We start from the raw sequence: 24,440 nt of genomic DNA, 5'->3' as shown, positions 1-24,440 counted from the left end.
CCACCACACCTGGATTTTTGTATTTTTTAGTAGAGATGCGGTTTTGCCATGTTGGCCAGACTGGTCTCAAACTCCTGACCCCATGTGATCCACCCACCATGGCTTTCCTAAGTGCTGGGATTACATGCGTGAGCCACCATGCCTGGCCTTTTGTGAGATTTCTAAGGACGACTAATCCTACGTATATAGCTGTCAGCATATACTTTCCAAGAATTCACCAAGTGTAATCTTGGCTACCTTGAATAATAATACAATTAGTATAATAAATTTTTGTCGTATAAAGGACAGCCCAGAGGCAGTAAAGAAAAATCTAGGCAGCCTACCCCCACCCTGCCATCAAAAACATGTAACATACAGGACTCTTTATACCAACAAAAAGTTATAAAACCTCCTTAATTAACCTTTCCCCTATGGAATTAAAGATAACATCTGTGAATACCATAGAAAATTACATCTTAATTTTATAATCAAAGCTTAATTACTGTCTCCGGACTACCTTATGCATGCATGCTGTGGAGGGTGGTCCAGTTTCAGTTCCTCCAGATTTTGAAGGCATTAAAGCTTCATGAATGCCCAAGTCACCCTTTTTCACTGCCCTGGAACTAGTTACCCCCACTGCCCTCACCCTTTCAATTTTTCCTGCCTCTTTCCCTTAGCATCACTTCTCTCCACGAGAGCAGCTAACTCCCCATGGCTATAAGCATCGTGAGAAAGCAACCACGTTGTGTTCACTACCATAGTGTCAATGTCAACACATACTGAGGTGCTCAATTATTGTTTAGATAGCCAGGGTTTGAGTTGTCTCCATCCTACCTTTATTTCCAAAGAAATCAAACATGTATCTGAAGAAAAGGAGGCAGAAAATGAACAAACACTTGCTCTCCTATTGTTTCTAACAGTTTATATTTATTTGTAAATTATAATTTTTTTTTTTTTTGAGACGGAGTCTCACTCTGTCGCCGGGGCTGGAGTGCAGTGGCCGGATCTCAGCTCACTGCAAGCTCTGCCTCCCGGGTTCACGCCATTCTCCTGCCTCAGCCTCCCGAGTAGCCGGGACTACAGGCGCCCGCCACCTCGCCCGGCTAGTTTTTTGTATTTTTTAGTAGAGACGGGGTTTCACAGTGTTAGCCAGGATGGTCTCGATCTCCTGACCTCGTGATCCGCCCGTCTCGGCCTCCCAAAGTGCTGGGATTACAGGCTTGAGCCACCGCGCCCGGCGTAAATTATAATTTAAAAAAATTTTTTGAGGCAGGGTCTCACTCTGTAACCAAGGCCGGAGTACACTGGTGTGATCATGGCTCACTGCAGCCTTGACTTCCCAGACTGAAGTGATCCTCCAGTTTCAGCCTCCTGAGTAGCTGGGGCTACAGGTGCACACCACCATGCCCAGCTAATTTTTAAAAATTATTTTAGAGATGGGGTCTTGCTCTGTTGCCCTGGCTGGAGTGCAGAGGCACGATCTTGACTCACTGCAACCTCTACCTTCCAGGCTCAAGCAATTCTTGTGCCTCAGCCTCCCGAGTAGCTGGGATTACAGGTGCCCACCACCACGTCCAGATAATTTTTTTTTTTTGAGGCGGAGTCTCGCTCTGTCGCCCGGAGTGCAGTGGCCAGATCTCAGCTCACTGCAAGCTCCGCCTCCCGGGTTTACGCCATTCTCCTGCCTCAGCCTCCCGAGTAGCTGGGACTACAGGCGCCCGCCACCTCGCCTGGCTAGTTTTTGTATTTTTAGTAGAGACGGGGTTTCACCGTGTTAGCCAGGATGGTCTCGATCTCCTGACCTCGTGATCCGCTCGTCTCCGCCGCCCAAAGTGCTGGGATTACAGGCCTGAGCCACCGCGCCCGGCCGATAATTTTATTTTATTTTATTTTTTTTATTTTTTTTATTTTTGACACGGAGTCTCGCTCTGTCGCCCAGGCTGGAGTGCAGTGGCCGGATCTCAGCTCACTGCAAGCTCCGCCTCCCGGTTTACGCCATTCTCCTGCCTCAGCCTCCCGAGTAGCTGGGACTACAGGCGCCCACCACTCGCCCGGCTAGTTTTTTCTATTTTAGTAGGACGGGGTTTCGCTGTGTTAGCCAGGATGGTCTCGATCTCCTGACCTCGCGATCCGCCCGTCTCGGCCTCCCAAAGTGCTGGGATTACAGGCTTGAGCCACCGCGCCCGGCCGAATTTTATACTTTTAGTAGAGATGGGGTTTCACCATGTTTGCCAGGGTGGTCTCAAACTCCTGATCTCAAGTGATCCGCCCACCCAGGCCTCCCAAAATGCTGTGATTACAGGCGTGAGCCACTGCGTCCAGCCTATTTTGTTTAAATTAATAGACTTTTATTTGTAGAGAAGTTTTGGGTGAGATGACTGCTCCTGCCACCTTCTGCCATGAGTTAAAGCTCCCTTTGGCCTCGCCAGAAGGTAAGTGATGTCAGATGTCAAAAATTTAATTTCTCAAAACTCATAGCTATTTAGTAAAGTTAATAAACACACTTAGCTTCACACTTGAATGCTGTTACTATTTATTGACATCAAAACAAAACGCTGAGACTAAAAGTTGCTATTTAACAGGAATAGACATTGGTGCAGTTTCCTTCCTGGAGAGGGTATGCACTCAGATCATGAGACCTAAGATCAAACACACACTGGATTGTCAAGAATCAAACAAGGACTACATTTCACCTCTTAATAGAAAAAATGCTGAAGACAAAACATGATGTTTAAAAATATTCTTTATGCTAAGCTCATATAAGCAAACAAAAAACTAAAACTAATCCTAAAACTTTAGGACACTGGATACAGAAGTAACATAACTATTTAAATTTTTGCATCAATGAAAGTGTGATGTATCCTTCACTGTACTTGTACTACAAGGACATGCTTGTTGCTTCTACACTACCCAAAGTCAACACTTATCATCAACAATGCAATAGAACTAGATCGGAACAAGGCTTCAAAGCGACTCTGCTCTACCCAAATTCAGAAAATTCAATTCAGGATGAACAACAGCTTTTGATTTTAGAACCAGCTCTTACTTTTCTCTCGTGTCATATGTGATGAAGTCTTCCTTGACAATTCCCCCTGCAATTGCAATGCATGTCCTCGCCGTCACCTTTTTCTGACACTTTAAATTAATTGTAGAAATTGCAAAAGCAATGAAATTGTACTTCCAATTCTGAACCTCAGATCAGATTCCTGCTTTGACACAAGACTTACTCCTCTGCAGTGTACCCCACCAGCACAGCGACTCCCTTTCTCTCTATTCCTTTGCCCTGAAGGCACTTCTGGATTGCTTAACGTGTGCTCTTTGGCTGCCTAGACAGTCAGGACACCTAAGGCCATCTGGACTTATCACTCCTCTCCTCCTTCTTTTCTATGGCTAATACCACTTTCCTGCTTCCTTTCTGCTGCTGAATCTCCAGACTTGGTGCTGTCATCAGGGGGACAGAGTCGATTTCGGCTTCGAGCTCCTGGTTGGTAAAGCTGCATCGCTGGACGATCCTGAAGTACAATAAAATATGTTACTGTTACAACAATGCTATTAAGCTTTTATATGGGATTTTAAGAGTCATAGTTTTATGTATGAATATATACTCAAGTGAAGTCATTTAAGACCAAACATGTGAAGGCATGGTAAATGACAACTTGCCTACTTCCTCTCTCCATCTCCAAAGAAAAGCAACCATTTTGTAATTACTATTTTATATGCTTGGGTAAATTATTTTTTGGAGATAGGGCCTTACCCTGTCACCCAGGCTGAAGAGCAAGTGGGACGATCATGGCTTATTGCAGCCTCAACATTCCACACTCAAATGATCCTCCCACCTCAGGTCCCTAGTAGTTGGGATTATAGGCACGTGCTACCACGCTGGGCTGTTCTTACATTGTTAGTACAAACGGGTTCTCCCTATGTTGCCCTGGCTGGTTTCCAACTCTTGGGCTCAAGTGATCCTCCTGACTTGGCCTCCCAAACTGTTGGGATTACAGGCATAAGCCATCATGCCAGGCCCTAAGTGCCAGTTTTAAAGGAAGCACAGAAGATAGAGGAACATGTTAACACCACGGGGATGTAATCTGCCAATTCAGAACAGGAAAAGCCCTATAAGACAAATTGGTTTCTGCAACAAATGGTAGGAAAACAAGAGAAGGGGAAATTGTTTAGATTAAAAGAAAACTTGGCTGGGTGCAGGGCTCACACCTGTATTCCCAATACTTTGGGAGGATCGGTTGAGCTCAAAAGTTTGACACCAGCCTGAGCAACATAGGGAGACTTCATCTCTACAAAAAAACTTAAAAATTAGCTGGGCATGGTGATACATGCCTGTAGTCTCAGGTATTCTGGAGGCTGAGGTGGGGGGGGATTGCTTAAGCCCAGGAGGTTGAGGCTACAGTGAGCTGAGATTATGCCACCGCACTCCAGCCTGGGTGACACAGCAAGACTGTCTCAAAAAATACATTAAAAACAAAAGAGAACTGAAGGAGACATTTCAAGCAAGTATAATTTGTGGAATTTGTTTAGGTCCTATTAAAAAAAGACATTAGGCTGGGCACGGTGGCTCACGCCTGTAATCCCAGCACTTTGGGAGGCTAAGACAGGAGAATCACCTGAGGTCAGGAGTTCGAGACCAGCCTGGCCAACATGGTGAAACCCCGTCTCTACTAAAAATACAAAAATTAGCCAGGCATGGTGGCTCGCACCTGTAGTCCCAGCTATTCGGGAGGCTGAGGCAGGAGAATCACCTGAACCCAGGAGGTGGAGGTTGTGGTGAGCCAAGATTGTGCCACTGCACTCCAGCCTGGATGAGCTGAGATTACAGGTGTACACCACCACATCCAGCTGATGTTTGTATTTTTAGTAGAGACGTGGTTTCACCATGTTGGCCAGTCTGGTCTAGAACTCCTAGGCTCTAGCAATCCACCCACCTCAGCTTCCCAAAGTGCTGGGATTACAAGTGTAAGCCACTGCGCCTGGCCCATCATACTATTCTCTATTCTACTTTTGTGTATGTTTACAATTTCTATAGTAAGTTAATAAAAGCCCAGCCAAGACTGAAAAAAGTTGGCCAGGCATGGTGGCTCATGCTGTAACCCCAGCACTTTGGGAGGCCGAGGCAGGCAGATCACGAGGTCAGGAGATCAAGACCATCCTGGCTAACACGGTGAAACCCCGACTCTACTATAAACCAAAAAAAAAATTAGCCAGGCGTGGTGGTAGGTGCCTGTAGTCCCAGCTACTCGGGAGGCTGAAGCAGGAGAATGGCGTGAGCCCAGGAGGCGGAGCTTGCAGTGAGCGAGATTGCGCCACTGCAGTCCACCTTGGGCAACACAGCAAGACTCCGTCTCAAAAAAAAAAAAGAAAAACAAAAACTTGCAGATTATTAAAGTTCCCCTTTAAAAAATTCTATAACAACAGTGAACTAGCCCTTTCTTTACACTTGCAGGAAAGGGGAAAAAAAAAAACCCTCATAAACAAGTTTAATGACAATCAGCACCTTGTTTCTTATTCGATCTCTCTTGACCACTTCTTCTTTCTTTTCAGTTTTTTCTGAGCTGCCTATTGATTCTGTACTTTCAGCCTTCTTTCCTTTATCCCGAAGTGTGTCTTTCTCTTTTTTCATTTCTTCTTCTTTTCTCTTAAAAGTCTTCTCTTTCTCATAGCGCTCCTTCTGCCTACGCGCTCTTCCTCTTCCGCTTCAGCCTCTCTCTTTCTCGAAGAATGCGCTCCTGATCTCGTTCATATTCCCGTTCCCTCTCCCTGTAGTCTCTGCCACTCTCCTCTTCAGGTCTGCACGAAAAACACTCTGAGACAGAACCCTGAAAGATCTTGTAATCACAAATGCAGAACCTGTGATTCTGATTTGGCCCCTGCAATGAGTTGCACTTTTAGAGCAGAGTGAAAAATACTAGTGTTTTAAAAAGGAACAAAACCCCAAAACCATTCAACTCAGATCAAGATACAGGGATATATCTGAAACCGTTCCTCCTCATCCCCCTGCCCTGCATAAAACAGCTTATCTTAATTCAGGTACATGTCTAGGACATAGCAGCAAAACTAGCAGTATAAATCAAACATAACAAAGAGTCCTTGACTACTGACCTCTTTGGTTTTTCATCTTTAAGTTCACTATCAGAACGCTTGGGCAATGTACAACTTTGCCACTGGCTCTTTCATCACTGAGATTCTCTTTGTCCAATTTCTTGGCTTTTTCTCTTTTGTCCAATTCTTTTTCATCTCCTTTTTCTGGCTTCTTGAGCAGCTTTAAAAAGAAAATGTTTATTTTTATTTTGAAGGCTGGGACACTATCTTCTGATTCTATTAAAAACCCAGTATACCAAATATTTAAAATTTACACTAGACAAGGCCCCCTATCTCTGCAGGTGCGCGTAACCTTTCAGGTGAACAACTAGTGCACGAGAGCAGTAATTTACTAAAAGGATGCTATTAAAGTGTTATCCACTTGAACTAATTGGTTTAATCACTTTGCGGCAATAGGATCAAGACTCCTTTGGCTTTTATTCTGAGGCAGGGTCTCGCTCTGTTGCCCATGCTGGAGTGCAGTGGCATGAACATGGCTCACCGCAACCTTGACCTCCTGGGCTCAAGTGATCCTCCTGCCTCAGCCTCTTGAGTAGCTGGGCCAACAGGTGCATGCCACTACATCTGCTAATTTTTAAATTTTTTTGTAGAGACAGGGTCTCACCATGTTGCCCAGGTTGGTCTCAAACTCCTGGGCTCACACCATCCTTCTGTCTCCACCTCCCACAGTGCTGGGATTACAGGTGTGAGCCACTGTGCCCGGCCTCCTTTGGCTTTAAGTGGGTCAACCTTTAAGTGAACCAATGCATACTTCGAAGTATGCTTCTGTAGCAAACCAGCATTTTGATATAACTTGATGGGAAATAGCCCACAAATTTTAAGTGCTAGGCAGATCATTTCTGTTGGGACTGTTTTTATGAAGTGCTTGGAATGACAAATATCTTGGTCACCAAAGGAGAGATCCATTGCAGGAATAATTTTGCCTTGATCCTGAGAATAACATACTTATGATGGTACAATTTCTTGCCATTAAGATGAACAACAAGAATTATTTGGCATTTGATTTAAAAATCTAAATGCCTTATACAACCAAATAGTGAAGTTCCATCTCTACTGAGTAGGAACTCTGTATTCAATGCCATAGATACTGACACATGTTCAAAAATGCCATTGTTTCTCACATCCCTGCTATAAATCTCTCGAGAATACCTCCAAGTGTTGGATAATCAGAGAGATTCTTAGGCAAAATAGAAGAATTTCAAGTCTCAGAGTGAAGGCATCATACAAGGTTCATCTCAGGGTGAAGGCATCATGTAAATTACTAAGCAAAAGGCAAAGCACCACAAGATATAAGCACAAAGCACTTTGGCACACAGACAGCCACTGCAAATGGTGAGTCCAAAATGCACACTGAGAAGCACCAGTGTGAAGTGAGGATACCATGTACAGATTTCATTGGAAGTGCTCTTATTTCTCCAATGAACATCCTTATTAGAAACCAAGGTGTTCATTACTCTAATAAAACATTAATGATGTCTCTAGCATGGCTGGCTCTACCTTCTGCCTGCTGATTGTTAGGAATAGCAAGTCAGTCACTTGTGGCATAGCAGAGAGATTGCTGGAAAGAATTAAGATGAGAAACTCCGTCCTCCCCCAAGCCCCTCATCACCAGTAATGAGCCCCGTAGAGACTACTTAGGGAACCCTTACTACATAAACTGCTGAGTTTTCAGGAAATAAAATAAGGAGACCCTGCCACCCTCTCTGTGAGATTTTCTTTGACTTTATCTGAAGTACTAGGTACTAGTACTTCTCCCCAGGAAATATGTTGAAACAAGGCTACCCAAGCCATGCCCTCAGAAGGAAGTGGCAAGGTTGGGATCTTTCTGCAGATTTTCTTCTTCCCAAATGCAATGCATGAATCCGAATCTGCTGCTCACAGATTCCCAGCTATATGCAGGAAAATACTATGGGAGTCATGTGAGAGGAAAGGCACATAATGCAGGGTATTTATCCCTAGTCCTCCCACAAGGCAGCCAGTTATGAGAAGCGTATAAGAAGATGAGGCATGGTTGTCCTCCAGCTGTATGTCAATGAAGCTTCTGGGAACACAGCAGAGCATCAGGAAGTCACCTGGGCTTCCTTTTAAAGTAGAAATTTATAATAAAATAGTTCAGCTTTTAAGAAGACTCAAGTCAATCTGAAGGGGTTTTCAACAAGTAACACTACCACCACCACCACCAAAAGGACTTATTAGCTAAGACCTGTGTGTGTGACATGATACTAGATGCTCTGTATCATGTACTTGGTCCTTACATTTTTCTGATTCACAGCTTGTAACAGAAACCTGTGTACCTGAAGACAGTGGAAAACAAACAAATGAGGTAACTTCATGTATCAATTATGAAGGAAAAGCTGAATAAAACCCATAAATCATGCCAGCCAGCCCTAAGCCCTCATTTACTATGAATTTAGAGGACAGTAGTCTACAAATCAAACATTTTCAATGACAAAAATAGCACAGATCTGCACTGAAGAATAATATACTACTAAATCATTTTAAATGATCTTAAATTTAAAAACTAATACTATTAGCATTACAGGAAAGATTTTTATTGGATCACTTCCCCCCAAAAGAGCAAAAACAAAACAAAAAATTCATTTACACCAACACAAGACACATGCATATTTAAAGAAGTAGATACATGCAATTTTTAGCAACATGCAGTCAGTTTCAGTACTCTCTACCTTAATCTTTGGTTCATCCTTTAATTGTCCCTTTCTGGAATTCTGTCTATCTTCTTTAACTTTTCTATATCTTTCCTTTTCGTTTCTCTTCTTCTTTCCATTTCCTCCTCTCTTCTTCTCTTTGTCTTTTTCTTTCTATTCTCTCCTCCTCTTTCTTCTCTCTTTTCTTCTCTCATTCTCTAGAAAGAAACATCAACACAAGTCTTCAAATATCATCACCAAAACCCTAATCAATCCCGAAGGCATGGTAGACCCCCGACTGAATAATCTTTCCTTCCTACTTTCTACAAAGTGGTATTCTACCACTGTTACCCCCACTCCACCCAGAAAACGAAAGGCAATGAAGACCAGGACCTGCTAATATTAGTCTTCCACTGCTGCCTTACTATCTCTCCAGAGGCTTTCAGAATATCAAAAGAGTGTCTCTGGCACAACCTAAGAACATTCTAGGTTTGTAGAGTGAACCCCTGGTCCAACAATCAGAGTGAAGGAGGGCCAGAAAGTGACACCCAAGGCAAATCCTTAAAGAGTAATGGTGGAAAAAGAAGCTATTTATCCTCTAGAAACCCAATGCTCTTAAAATGTCTATAGAATGCAAAGCAATGAAATTAAAGTACTGAGAGAACTATAAAGACAAAAGATTTACCTGCTTGTTTTTCAGGAAGCTCAAAAGTGGGGTTGTCTTTTTAGCTACATAAATGTAAACAGATTATTAATAATACTTATCAACCCCTAGAAAGGATTCCATTTCTGACATTCCCTGCCAACCACCCAAGGTGGGAAAATGTGTACACCCCTTATGCAGAAAGATCACAATTGTAATATCAGAAAGAAGTTTTACAGCATTCGATTTCAACAATATGGGATTAAAATACCTTTTAAAAAGTGAAGAAATTCAAATTAAAACAACAAAATAATTTCTTAAAAGAGTTATTCCCAATTGATGAGAATTAAGTACTTAGGACATTCTCTTGTTTTACTGAGCATAAGTAAACTTGTTCAACTGGAAGAAGTTGGGGGGAAGGGGCTAAAAATATCTAATCCTTTTGACCCCATAATTTCACTTCTGGGAATTTATTCTAAGAAAGTTATCAGAAACGGCTTATACTATGTATCCATTAATAAAGTCAAGTTTTGGAGGAATATTTTTCATTTTCAACATTCTGAATAAGCTATTAGCCTTACAGCCATTTTTTAAAACACATATTCCTGGCCGGGCACAGTGGCTCTGCCTGTAATCCCAGCACTTTTGGAGGCCAAGGCTGGCAGATCACTTGAGGTCAGGAGTTCGAGATCAGCCTGGCCAACATGGTGAAACCCGGCTCTACTAAAAACACAAAATTGGCCGGGCGTAGTGGCGGGTGCCTGTACTTCCAGCTGCTTGGGAGAATCCAGATACTGCAGCAGAATCGCCTGAACCCGGGAGGCAGAAGTTGCAGTGAGCCGAGATTGCGCCACTGCACTCCAGCCTGGGCGACAGAGCAAGACACACACACACACACACACACACACACACACACACACACACACAGAGAGAGAGAGAGACAGAGAGAGAGAGGGAAAGAGAAAAAGAGAGAGAAAGCAAACAACAACAACACAACCACAACCAAAACACAAAAAAACCCCACATATTCCTTAGGATAAATTCCTGAGTGGAATCCTGGGTCAAAGATTATGCTCATGTTTACAGCTACTGATACAGTAGTGACAGCCTATTACTGAGAACCAACATCCAAGCTAGAATTCCTCAAGTAGTTTTCAATTTTGCAGTAACTAATTTCATTTTTCAGTATTTTCAAGTTAAAATTTTTTCAGGAATATGAACTTATTACTAGGAAATACCATTTGACCTTCAAAGGCTTACCACTGTCTAAACATTCCTTATCAGCCATCAAACTTTTTGTATTGATATTACATTTGTGTGACACTAAATAGGTCGAAGAATTTTTCCCACCTTATTAATGAATTCTCATAATGCTGTGAGGCAGGTATTACCATCTGCATTTTACAGTAACAGTCTCAGAGAAGCTAGTAACTTCCCCAAAGTCACACAGCTAGCAACTGATGGAGGTAGGAGACAGACTTAGGTAGTGATGAAAAGGCTGTTGCCCTAATTCCTTTTGCCCACCACTTACTTTAATTCTCTATTTTTTGCTTCTATTTCCTCTAGCAGTGTCTCCGGAGTAGATGTCATTTTCTCATTATCTGTGGCATAACTTTCCAAAAACTTTCTATTTCTGGATCTAAATAATCATTTAAGGAAACAGAAAACATCATAGACTTTAAGCAAAAAAGAAGACATTATCTAGGATACTGATTTATCAAATACGGTAATTTTTTACTTCATGGAAGATGAAAAAAAAACCAAACCATACCCACAAGGTAGACTATTTAGAGCTTAATTGGTCATTTGCTCTCAGAACTCCTATAACTGATACTCACTATAGGAATCTGGTATAACATGGAGGTCAGGAAAAATGAGACACCATGCATTATAACAGAACCACTAGGGGTATTATATAGTTTGCTTTTAAAAGTCACTGTCCTACTAAGTTAGGTGTTCCAAAAAGATAAATTAGAGAGAAGTCCTAGGTGTGGCACTTGAGGTGATGGTAATTCCTGGAGTTCTCTCCTAGACCTCTGACATCAGAAAGGGTGACACATCTAAGTCACTATATTGCTTGTTTCTATATGTCACTTGATCAAGTCTTCCAGATCTAAATCTGTAATAAAACCAATATCACAGCTATGTTATTGAGTCTTTACTGTGTTTTTTTTTAAATAAAATACCTGTAATAGTAACAAATGATGGAAATTAAACTAGATGATTCTAAAACATCAATCTGATATAAAATATGGCCTAAGTCCTTATCCAACATAAAGTTGTATAACAGCTATCTAACATAACATTACAGAGGTCTCAAAACCTGCAGCCAGTATACCTTAAATGGCAATTATTTTGGTTTTTCAGTTATTGTATTTCTTTTTTTTTTTTTTTTTTTTGAGACAGAGTTTTGCTCGTTGCCCAGACGGAGTGCAATGGCGTGGTCCCGGCTCATTGCAACCTCCACCTCCTGGGTTCAAGCAATTCTTCTTCCTCAGCAGCCTCCCAAGTAGCTGGGATTACAGGTGCCTGCTACCGCCTAGATAATTTTTGTGTTTTTAGTAGAGATGGGGTGTGTCACCATGTTGGCCAGGCTGGTCTCGAACTCCTGACCTCAGCTAATCTGCTTTGGCCTCCCAAAGTGCTGGGATTACAGGTGTGAGCCACCGCACCTGGTCTCAGTTCTTCTATTCCTGTTCAACCTAATACTATGTGTGTAGCTAACTGTATATTCAAAGGCCAGAAAATAGGAGGGACAACTTCAGCTACTTAAGTTACCTGGGTATGGAAATTTTCCTACAACAGTTCAAACCTTCTTCTTTATAAATGGAAACCAATCAAATAAATAATCATAAAAATGGTGAGGCCTCAAGAAGCACCTGCTAAACTTTGAAACCTGATTTTTTGTCCACTATTTTTTCTTTTTTTTTTTTTGAGACGGAGTTTTGCTCTTGCTGCCCAGGTTGGGGTGCAAAGGCACGATCTCAGCTCACTGCAACCTCTGCCTCCCGGGTTCAAGCAATTCTCCTGCCTCAGCCTCCCAAATAGCTGGGATTACAGGCATGTGCCACCATACCCGGCTAATTTTATATTTTTAGTAGAGACAGAGTTTCTCCATGTTGGTCAGGCTGATCTTGAACTCCTGACCTCAGGTGATCCGTCTGCCTTGGCCTCCCAAAGTACTGGGATTACATGCGTGAGCCACCATGTCCGGCCTTTCCACTATTTTCTAATCAATAAACCTTTGATGATTTGTTACTCAATAGTCAACATTATATTGTTCAATGGTTGAAGAATGAAACGCCCTAGCCAAAGAGAGCAGAAATTCTGTGCAAGAAACCCTCTCTATTCTAACAATTAAGCAAAGCTTCCATCGGCAAATAACATTTCTCACTTACTTTATTTTGTATATTTTCTAATTTAAAATTTTGGGGTCGAATTAACTCTCGCAAAGATATTATTTTTCAAAACCCCACAGCAATAACATTATATAATTAGAGCTATACTATACCATCATCGATAGTCCCGACTTTGGTATCTCTTTTCTTAGTCTTCTTTTTTGCAGCTTTTTGAAAAGGTGCAAATTCTACTATAGCAGGATATTCCTGACCTGTTTAGAAAAAAAATACCACACTAGCTATAACAAAGAAAATGTCAAAAGTGGATATAAGGAATCACCCATTGCTTTCTAGGACTTTTTTGATGGCAGTCTTCTGAAGAGGGTCTCCCAAAGGCATAAAGCACACTGGCACAACCATAATCAACACAGTACAAAAGGAGCCACAAATTCACACTGATAACATAATGAAACAATACGGCATGGAAGTAAAATATTCATTTAAATTCAACTTATAAAATGTGATATTTTAATGTGAAAAAGACCCTACAAACTAATTTTCATTTAAAAATGTTAGAAATCTCAAAAATAGGCAAATCTATAGAGACGGAACGTAGATTAGTAGCTGCCTGAAGTTTGGGGTAGAAGTGGTGAGAAGAATGAGGAGTGACAACTAATGGGTGGGGTTTCTCTGAGGGGTGATGAACATGTTCTAAATTTAGATTGTGGTGACAGGCTCACAAGTCTATGGATATACTAAAATTCACTGAACTGTATACTTTAAAGGGTGAATATTTCAGGCATGTGAATTATATCTCAATAAAGCTGTTATTTTTAAAAAGTGTAACTATGTGAGGTGATGTGTTATGTGAGGTGATGAATGTGTTAACTTGATTGTGGTAATCATTTCACAATGTATACATATATAAAATAATCACGTTGGGCCACGCATGGTGGCTCTCGCCTATAATCCAGCATTTTGGGAGGCCGAGGTGACAGGATGATCACTTGAGGTCAGGAGTTTGATACCAGCCTGGCCAACATGGTGAAACACTGTCTCTACTAAAAACACAAAAATTAGCTAGACATGGTGGCACGCACCTGCAATCCCAGCTACTCCGGAGGCTGAGGCATGACAACCGCTTGAACTCGGGAGGCAAAGATTGCAGTGAGCCGAGATCACGCCACCGCACTCCAGCCTGGGTGACAGAGTGAGACTCCGTCTCAAAAAAATAAGTAAATAAAAATAAAAATAAATAAAAATACAAAAATTAGCCAGGCGTGGTAGTGCATGCCTGTAATCCCAGCTACTTGGGAGGCTGAAGCAGGAGAATCGTTTGAACCCGGGAGGCAGAGGTTGCAGTAAGCTGAGATTGTGCCACTGTACCCCAGCCTGGCAAAAAAAAAAAAAAAACAAAAAAAAGGCCGGGCACGGTGGCTCAAGCCTGTAATCCCAGCACTTTGGGAGGCCGAGATGGGCGGATCACGAGGTCAGGAGATCGAGGACCATCCTGGCTAACACGGTGAAACCCCGTCTCTACTAAAAAATACAAAAAAAAAAACTAGCGGGCGAGGTGGCGGGCGCCTGTAGTCCCAGCTACTCGGGAGGCTGAGGCAGGAGAATGGCGTAAACCCGGGAGGCGGAGCTTGCAGTGAGCTGAGATCCGGCCACTGCACTCCAGCCCGGGCGACAGAGCGAGACTCCGTCTCAAAAAAAAAAAAAAAAAAAAAAAAAAAGTAAAAAAAGATAAATTGGACTATGTCAAAATTAGAAACTTCTGTGCATCAAAAGACACAATCAACAGAGTGAAAAGGCAACCCATGGAATGGGAGAAATATTTGTAAACCATATTATCTGATAAGGGGTAATATCTAGAATATATAAAGAACTCCTGTAACTCAACAACAAAAAACCAAATAACCCAATTTAAAAAATGGTCAAAACACTTGAATGACATTTCTTCAAAGACAGTATACAAATGGCTAACAAGCATATGGAAATACGTTCAACATTACTAGTCATTAGGGAAATGCAAATCAAAACCACAATGAGGTATCATCTCACGCCTATTAGGAGGACTACTATCAAAAAAGCAGGAAATAACAAGTGTTGGCAAAGATGTGCAGAAACTGGAACACTCATGTATTGGTGGGAATGTACAATGATGCAGCTGCCATGGAAAACAGTATGGCAGTTCCATAAAACATTAAAAATAGAATTACCGGGCCAGCCTGACCAACATGGTAAAACCCTATCTCTACTAAAAGTACAAAAATAGCCGGGCGCGGTGGCTCAAGCCTGTAATCCCAGCACTTTGGGAGGCTGAGACGGGCGGATCACGAGGTCAGGAGATCGAGACCATCCTGGCTAACACGGTGAAACCCTGTCTCTACTAAAATACAAAAAACTAGCCGGGCGAGGTGGCGGGCGCCTGTAGTCCCAGCTACTCGAGAGGCTGAGGCAGGAGAATGGCGTAAACCCGGGAGGTGGAGCTTGCAGTGAGCTGAGATCCGGCCACTGCACTCCAGCCCGGGCGACAGAGCAAGACTCCGTCTCAAAAAAAAAAAAAAAAAAAAAAAAAAAAAAAAAATACAAAAATTAGCTGGGTGTGGTGGTGGGTACCTGTAATCCCAGCTACTCAGGAGGCTGAGGCAGGACAATCGCTTGAACCCAGGAGGTGGAGGTTGCAATGAGGGAAGATCGCACCATTGTACTTACTCCAGCCTAGGCAACAAGGGTGAAACTCCATCTCAAAAAAACAAAAAACAAACCAAAAAACAAAAAAGAATTACCGGCGGGGCGCAGAGGCTCATACCTATAATCCCAGCACTTTGGGAGGCCGAGGCGGGCGGATCACCTGAGGTCAGGAGTTTGAGACCAGCCTGGCCAACATGGTGAAACTCCATCTCTACCACAAATATAAAAAATTAGCAGGGTGTGGTGGCCCGTGCCTGTAATCCCAGATACTCAGGAGGCTGAGGCAGGAGAATTGCTTGAACCTGGGAGGTGGAGGTTGCAGTGAGCCGAAATCGTGCCACTGTATTCCAGCCTGTATGACACAGATAGACTCCGTCTCAAAATAAACAAATAAATAAATAATAAAAATAGAATTATCAAATGACCCCAGAAATTCCACTTCTCGGTATATATCCAAAAGAAGTGAGAGCAGGGACTCAAATATTGCACATCTGTGTTCATAACAATATTGTTCACAATAGCCAAGAGTGGAAGCAACTCGAATACCCCTGACAGATGAATGGATACACAAAATGTGGTATATATATATATATAATGGAATATTAGTCTTAAAAATGAGGCTGGGGGGCAGTGGCTCATGCCTGTAATTCCTAGCATTTTGGGAGGCTGAGGCAGGCAGATCACTGAGGTCAGGAGTTCGAAACAAGCCTGGCCAACACAGTGAAACCCCGTCTTTACCAAAAATACAAAAAAAATTAGCCAGGCGTGGTGGTGGGCACCTGTAATCCCAGCTACTTGGGAGGCTGAGGCTGGAGAATTGCTTGAACCCAGGAGGCGGAGGTTGCAGTGAGCTGAGATCGCACCACTGCACTCCAGCCTGGGCAACAGAGCCAGACTCCATCTCAAAAAAGAAAAGAAAATTCTGACACATGCTACAACATGGATACACCTTGAGAATATTATGCTAAATGAAATAAGCCAGACAGACACTGTATGTTTCCACCTATATGTGGTACCTAGAGTAGTCAAACTCATAAGAGACACAAAGTATAATGGTGGTTGCCAGGGGCTGGAGGAAAGGAAATAAGTTGTTTAATGGGTAAAGAGTTTCAGTTTTGAAAGACGAAAAAGTTCCCAAGATTGTTGCACAACAGTGTGAATATACTTTAATGCTACTGAACTGTACACTTAAAATGGTTAAGATGGTAAATTTTATGTTATGTGTATTTTACAATTTTTAAAAATGCAGAAGGAAGGCTGGGCGCGGTGGCTCACGCCTGTAATCCCAGCACTTTGGGAGGCCGAGGCGGGGTGGATCACGAGGTCAGGAGATCGAGATCATCCTGGCTAACACGGCGAAACCTGTCTCTACTAAAAATACAAAAAAAAAAAAAAAATTAGCCGGGCGTGGTGGCGGGTGCCTGTAGTCCCAGCTAGACGGGAGGCTGAGACAGGAGAATGGCATGAAACCAGGGGGCAGAGCTTGCAGTGAGCCGAGATCGCGCCACTGCACTCCAGCCTGGGCTACAGAGCGAGACTCCATTAAAAAAAAAAAATGCAGAAGGAATGAGGTAATGACATGTTATATGTTACAACATGGATGGACCTTGAAAACATTGTGCTAGGTAAAAAAAGCCAGTCAGAAAAGACCACATATTGTATGATTACATTTACATGAAATGGAGGGAAATCATAGATACATAAAGTAGATTAGTGGTTGCCAGGGGCTGGAGGGAGAGAATGGGAGGTAACTACTAATAGATATGGGTTTCTTTTTGGAGGGATGAAAACATTCTGGAATTAGTACTGATGGTTGTACTACTTTGTGAATATACCAGAAACCACTGAATTGTACGCTTTAAGAGGATGAATTTTACTATAGGTGAGTTATATTTCAATATAAAACCCTCAAGTGACTAATGGAAAAAATTCACAAGCACCCTGTCACAGAATGTCAAAAACAAGGTATCCTATCCTTAAATCATTGGCATATAGACATAAGCAAAAAAAATAAATAAATAAATAGAATTGACCAGAAGGCATTGCAAAGCAGTCATGGAGGAAAAATTATGTTGAGAATCCCAGTGAGTACAGAATCAGATTAGCTTCAAAACTGTGATGTATCAGGCCAGGCATGGTAGCTCACGCCTGTAATTCCAGCACTTTGGGAGGCTGAGGCGAGTGGATTGCTTGAGGCCAGGAGTTCGAGACCAGCCTGGTCAACATGGTAAAACCCCATCCCTACTAAAATTACAAAAATTAGCTGGGCGTAGTGGCACATACCTGTAATCCCAGCTAAGTCGACAGGCTGAGGAACGAGAATTGCTTGAACCCAGAAGGCGGAGGTTGTAATGAGCCAAGATTGTGCCACTGTACTCCAGCCTGGGTGACAGAGTAAGGCTCTGTCTCAAAAAAAAAAAAAAGAAAAAGAAAAAAAGAAAAGAAAAAAAAGAAAAGAAAATGAAAAAAACAAAAATACAAACCAAAAACCAAAATATATTTGAGAAGGAATAGATAAACCAGACTGAAACAGAGGGAAATTGTGGAAGACAGGCTGAAGAAACAGAAGTGAGGCCAGAATATGGAGGACCCTGACTACCAGGCTAAGGAGTTTGGACTTTTTTCCCCCAACCGTTAATTTAAATCCTTATTTTCAAAAAGATTAATTTCATGGCAATATAATTATACAAGAATGGCAAAATGGAAAATCCTGTAAGTTTAGAGACAGTGGTTGTCTAGACATTAAGTGATGAGAACATAAAGTGTGACTGTAAGTCTAGGTGAACAAGATATTAAAAAAACAGTAAAATCCAGCCTGGGCAATATAAGCAGACCTTGTCTCTAAGATTTAAAAACAAAACAAAACAAACAAACAAACAAAAACCACAATGGGGAAAAGATAGTTTCTTTAATAAGTGGTGTTGGGCTGGGTACGGTGGCCTGCACCTGTAATCCCAGCACTTTGGGAGGCTGAGGTGGGGGGGATCACTTGAACCCAGGAGTTCAAGACTAGCCTGGGTAACATAGCAAGACCCCATCCCTATAAAAAAATTTAAAGAAAATTAGCCAGGCATGGTGACATGCATCTGTAGTCCCAGCTACTCAGGAGGCTTAGGTGGGAGGGTTGCTTGAGTCCAGGAATTCCAGGCTGCAGTGGGCTGTGATTGCGGCACAGCACTCCAACCTGGGTGGAGACCCTGTCTCAAAAGATAAACAATAAATTGACAAGATTCATAACTTACATGTAAGAGATTTTAAAAAAGGAAAAAATTAAACACAACTCAGATTTCCAGGCTAAGTAACTAGAATCTAGTTATATATCTACTGGAATAAAATAGTGGGAGTGGAAAAATAGCTGGCTTGGGGAGATTAATAAAAGTTGGACAAACACTGGCAATCTTTCAATTTTTAATGGCATAGTCCCTGACAAAAATTTAATTTTTACCAACTTTGAAGGAATATTGAAAAAATCAAAACTAAACAAGAAGACACACTATTTACCTATAATTGCAAACCAAAAAGAAAAGTGGCAAATGGCAGCTTAGACATTCTCTGGCTAAATGTTGTAGGTAGCATATAATAGAGTGTTAAAGCAGAAATGTGTCTTGCCTATAGACTGGACCTTTCTAGATATAAAGTAAGAGAAGTATCAAGTTTTTTTTTTTTTTTTTTTTGAGACAGAGTCTGGCTCTGTTGCCAGTCTGGAGTGCAGTGGCGTGATCTCGGCTCACTGCAACCTCTGCCTCCCGGGTTCAAGCGATTCTTCTGCCTCAGCCTCCTGAGTAGCTGGGATTACAGGCGCCGTGTTTGGCTAATTTTTTTTAGTATTTTTAGTAGAGACGGGGTTTCACCATGTTGGCCAGGCTGGTCTCGATCTCCTGACCTCGTGATCCACTTGCCTCGGCATCCCAAAGTGCTGGGATTACAGGCGAGATGTATCAAGTTTCTTCTTCTTTTTTTTTTTTGGAACGGAGTCTTGCTCTGTCGCCCAGGCTGGAGTGCAGTGGGGAGATCTAGGCTCACTGCAAGCTCCGCCTCCTGGGTTCACGCCATTCTCCTGCTTCAGCCTCCCGAGTAGCTGGGACTGCAGGCACCCACCACCACGCCCGGCTAATTTTTTGTATTTTTAGTAGAGACGGGGTTTCACCGTGTTAGCCAGGATGGTCTCGATCTCCTGACCTTGTGATCCGCCCGCCTTGGCCTCCCAAAGTGCTGGGATTACAGGCCTGAGCCACCGCCCCGGCCAATGTATCAGGTTTCACGTTTTAATTAGGTACAACTTTGTGAGAATGTTCAACAGTATCCCAACTGGGAACTGTTGGCTTAATGGATGTTAATTAAATAAATGTTTGTCTTTGAAGCAAAATAAGAAGTAAATATTTAAAACTTATCAAACAAGTTTAAGAGTCACTTATCAGTACTGCAGCTGAAACTCTATAGTCAAAACAGCAGGTTTAAGCCAGGGCAAAAAATTTGTCACACGAGGAGAAAATAGTTGCAATTTCACTCAGTTGATCAAATTAAAAAATAGTAAGCTAATAAAAGTAACCAAGGACTGTGAAAAGTCACATGTCTATTTATAAGACTGTAACAAGCTTATCAACTGTGTAAAATTCTTTACTTAAATGTTGCACATTTTATCACCCAGGAAGCCACGCAATGCACACATTGTCTTAAACATACAAATGACAAAGAAATTCCCTTTTTATTTCAGTTACCAGAACTCACCTTTATTGTCAAGGAATACATAACCATCAAAGCGATCCCTGAACAAAATAATGTCCTCTTGGTTTTTAAAGTTGATGTATGCTCTGGCATACATATGAGGATACAAACTGCAGAGAGGAAAGCAATTATGTAAATGTACTTGCAGGTGTCTGGCCCAATTACAAGTATGCATATATTAAAGACAAGCTCAAAAATTAAATGGAAAACAGTAGAATAAAAAGAGTGAAAGAAACCTTTTTCATTTACCCCTTTCCTCTTTTTTTTTTTTTTTTTTTACCTCGTATCATTAGAAAAAAACTCAAAATAATCATGCTCAGGCATAGGTTGAAGATGTTCCTGAAGTTGCTCCTTGGTCAAAGTGGGAGGTAATCTTCGAATTACCACCTTAAGAAATGCATAAGGAAAATAAAATTAGTAAAAATCAATTTTCTCTCACACCTGAAAGAATCACAGTTCCTGAAGAAGGCTGGGCTTTTTAAAATATGAAATCACTTGTAAAAAACCAGGAGAAAATATTCTGCAGCCCAATGCTCAGAATTAGTCAAACATAATAGTAACGCGGTTTTAAAGAAACGCTTGGAAATGAGAACCACCTGGAGCAGGGAAAAATCTCAGGTTTTGCTCTTTACAGCAGCCCTGCAGTTTACCAGGTTTGTGCATCATTTTCGATCACCCATTTTTTAACAGATCTAGTGGCAAGAAATTAGTAAGCCAACCCTGGTCTTTGTGGGTGCCACGAACTCTTGATTTAGTAACAAGTTTCTCCCACGTCCAACACATCTTAAAACAAAATCCTTGCCCATTGAACTTAAGAATTCAAAACTCTAACGAATACAAAAAATCCACCCATTGCTCTCAAAACAGGATGCTCTCGATCTACCCTCCCGTACCATTAATCACCCTGAACTCTCCCCCAACTCGCCTCCATGAATAATATTCCCATCCCTCATGTCTCCTTCAGTATTTAACATTTCTCCCCAATTACACCTTTAGTTCCTCATTCTTTATACCGTCGCTCTCTCCTCCCATTATCATCTCACAGCTCTGACCTAAACCCTTCCCGTTTGGGGAGTCCCCCCTTTTCCTCGCCCCTACCCAGGATTTGGCTGGGAGGGGCTCTCCCCATTTCGGGAGAAAGGATAAACCAGGATGGTGCGACTTCCATTCAGGCGAAGAGAAGAAGGGGAACCTGAGAGAGAAAGGGGCCAGCCCCATTCCCAGCCATCCTCCCCGCGCTGCGGACCCGTCCCGCCCTCTCCCGGGCCAGCGGCCGACCGGGCACTTGCTCAGCGCTTCTTTCTTCTCCTTGTTGCGATCCTGCTTATCTTCCCCCTTGGAGCTGTCCCCCGAGGTCCCACCACCACTGCCTGTGGCCCCGGCGGGGGTTAACAGGGTTACTCGCTTCTCCTTAGGCCTGTGCTCCTTCTCTTCCTTCATGGCTACGTCCCCCGCTGAAGCGGCTCGGCCGGAACGGGGATACCCCGGGCACCAACGGCTCCAGGGAAGCTCCCGTCAAAGCTCCGCCCCCAACAAATGCCCCTTATGATCAGTCGGGCCCCATATTCCACTGGGGCCTGCCAAGCTCTCGCGAGACTTGGGCCTTTCCCAGTGCAAAGGTTTTAACACCTGGTTTTTACTTCCCGCCCGCCAAGTTCCTGCACCACCCAATCCCCTCGCGGCGCAGACTCCCTCTGGGCCCGCCCCTTCGCGCGTCATTAGCAACTCCGCCATCTTGAAGTGACTGTCGGGGACTACAAGTCCCGGCATGCAAAGCAGCTGCCCGCTTTTGTTGGGCGTTCAGGAGCCAGAGGTAACTCAGGGTCCCTGTTTGTAAGTAAATCGAATCCTTTCATCTTCAGAGTTTTTCAGGTCGAAAGATAGGTTCTGCACGCTTAGTTTCCATCGGATAAACTCAATGCCGTCCAAATTTTGCCTCACTAGGGGAGCGACTTGTATTTTTTGTCTTTGAATTCAGAGGCTTTAGAATTTATTTTCCTACAACTCAAAGAGTCTAACATTAAAAAAAATTTATTTTCCTTATATTGATTAGGATTTACAGATACTTAGTAAACACTACAATATTAGCCGAGTTCAGTGGCGCGCGCCTGTATTCCCAGCTGCTCGGGAAGGCTGAGAAAGGAGGATCTTGAGCCCAGGAATTCGAGGCTGCAGTGAGCCATGATCGCGCCACTGCACTCCAGCTTGGGCGGCAGAGCGAGACCCTGTATCTAAAAAAGAAGGATAATAATAAATAAACACAAGATACTGATATTTAAAGGAGTAATATGACCAAAATATACGAGATTTGTTTTCATCACCTTATTTTACAAAAGGATCCTTCTCCCCAGGTACTGATGTCCCACAGGGAGGGGAATAAAAATAAAACCCAATTTGATTTAGTTGTGATCACCCTCTTCACTTAAAAAGGGCAAATTTTACATTATTTATAATAACTCCAAACTGGAAACAATCCAAATGTTCTCAACAGGCAAAGGGATAAACAAAATATGGTACATCCATAGAATGAAATACTACTCAGCAATAAAAATGAACTATTGATATACGCATCAACATAAGTGAATTTCACAGTGATTATGTTGAGTGACAGAGTCCAGACACAAAGAGACTACATGTTGTAGAATTCCATTTATACGAATTTTAGAAAAGGTAAAACCACAATGATAGAAAGCACTTCAGCCGGCCGGGCGTGGTGGCTCACGCCTATAATCCCAGCAATTTAGGAGGCCAAGGCAGGTGGATCACCTGAAGTCAGGAGTTCGAGACCAGCCTGGCTAACTTGGCGAAACCCCGTCTCTACTAAAAACACAAAAAATTAGCTGGGCGTGGTGGCTCATGCCTGTAATCCTAGCACTTTGGGAGGCCGAGGCGGGCAGATCACCTGATATCAGGAGTTCAAGACCAGCCTGACCAACTTGGTGAAACCCTGTCTCTACTAAAATACAAAAATTAGCTGGGCATGGTGGCGGGCGCCTGTAGTCCCAGTTATTTGGGAGGCTGAAGCAGGAGAGTCACTTGATCCCGGGAGGCGGAGGTTGCAGTGAGCCGAGGTAGCACCACTGGACTCCAACCTGGGTGACAGAGTGAGACTCCATCTCAAAAAAAAAAAGAGAGAGAAAGAGAGACAGACAGACACCCATAGAGGACAAAACCAAAGTAAAGATGCAATAGGAACCCAAGGCAGAAAGCTGCCTCAGGGCCAACTCCCATTTTTTTTTTTTTTTTTTTTTTTTTTTTTTTTGAGGCAGAGTCTCGCTCTGTCGCCCGGACTGGAGTGCAGTGGCCGGATCTCAGCTCACTGCGCCCGACCCCAACTCCCATTTTTGCTGACCCCTAGAATATATTCCCCTGACTCTGCACTTAAATTTTTCACTCCAATTGTCCAGCCTATTTTTGGATTCCTATTCCTGTGGCCAAAACTGTTTCCCTGTATTTGGGATCTGTTACTCTTGCTTTCAGTACCTGGCCGTTCTTATGAGCCTTGGAAATCATCAGAGTCATGTATCCAATTGCCTATTTAACGTCTCCACTTAAGACGTCTAACGTGTTCAGCCACTGAATGCATCCAAAACTGAACACTTGATCTTCCCCCCCAAACCAACTGTATTAGCTTCCTATTCCTGCTGTAACATTACCACAAATTTAGTGGGTTTAAATAATGCAAGTGTGTTATCTACAGTTCTGTAGGTTAAAAGTCCAACAAGGTTTTAACTTTGTCCCATGAGGGGGCAAAAAAAAATAGTAAGGCTGAGCGCAGTGGCTCACACCTGCAATCCCAGCACTTTGGGAGGCCAAGGTGGGGGATCACGAGGTCAGGAGATCAAGACCATCCTGGCTAACACGGTGAAACCCCGTCTCTACTAAAAATACAAAAAACTAGCCGGGCGAGGTGGCGGGCACCTGTAGTCCCAGCTACTCGGGAGGCTGAGGCAGGAGAATGGTGTAAACCCGGGAGGCGGAGCTTGCAGTGAGCTGAGATCCGGCCACTGCACTCCAGCCTGGGCGACAGAGCGAGACTCCGCCTCAAAAAAAAAAAAAAAAAAAGTAAAAATAAAAAAAAATAAATAAGCAGTCCAATATGGGTCTCACTAGGCTAAAATCAAGGTGTTGGCAGGACTGAGTTCCTTCCTGGAGGCTCTAGGAGATATTGATTTCCTTGTCTTTTTCAGACTCTTGAGGCGGCCCATATTTCTTGGCTTGTGAACGCTTTGTCTTCAAAGCCAGCAGCATAGCGTCTCTCTCTGACCCTGCCCCTACTTCTGTCTATTGTCTGTATCTCTT

General features: G+C 42.8%; 1 protein-coding gene across 1 annotated transcript; it reads right to left on the bottom strand.

Annotated features, from left to right (window-relative positions):
* Window positions 1-2,488: 2,488 nt before the first annotated feature.
* Window positions 2,489-21,782, bottom strand: UPF3B (UPF3B regulator of nonsense mediated mRNA decay). The gene is given in 17 exon segments (XM_033201214.1): window positions 2,489-3,491; window positions 5,483-5,666; window positions 5,668-5,775; window positions 6,088-6,145; window positions 6,148-6,247; window positions 8,343-8,381; window positions 8,775-8,800; window positions 8,803-8,856; window positions 8,859-8,923; window positions 8,925-8,953; window positions 9,421-9,467; window positions 10,911-11,009; window positions 11,012-11,017; window positions 12,890-12,988; window positions 20,142-20,248; window positions 20,419-20,526; window positions 21,424-21,782. Coding segments are annotated over 17 exon segments (1,434 nt in total). The 5' UTR covers window positions 21,579-21,782; the 3' UTR covers window positions 2,489-3,341.
* Window positions 21,783-24,440: the final 2,658 nt, after the last annotated feature.

Source organism: Trachypithecus francoisi, unplaced genomic scaffold (assembly GCF_009764315.1).
Source record: "Trachypithecus francoisi isolate TF-2019V2 unplaced genomic scaffold, Tfra_2.0 Lachesis_group6, whole genome shotgun sequence".
Lineage (NCBI taxonomy): Eukaryota > Metazoa > Chordata > Mammalia > Primates > Cercopithecidae > Trachypithecus > Trachypithecus francoisi.
The sequence above is the reverse complement of the archived record's forward strand: the minus strand, read 5'-3'. Positions and strand labels throughout refer to the sequence as shown.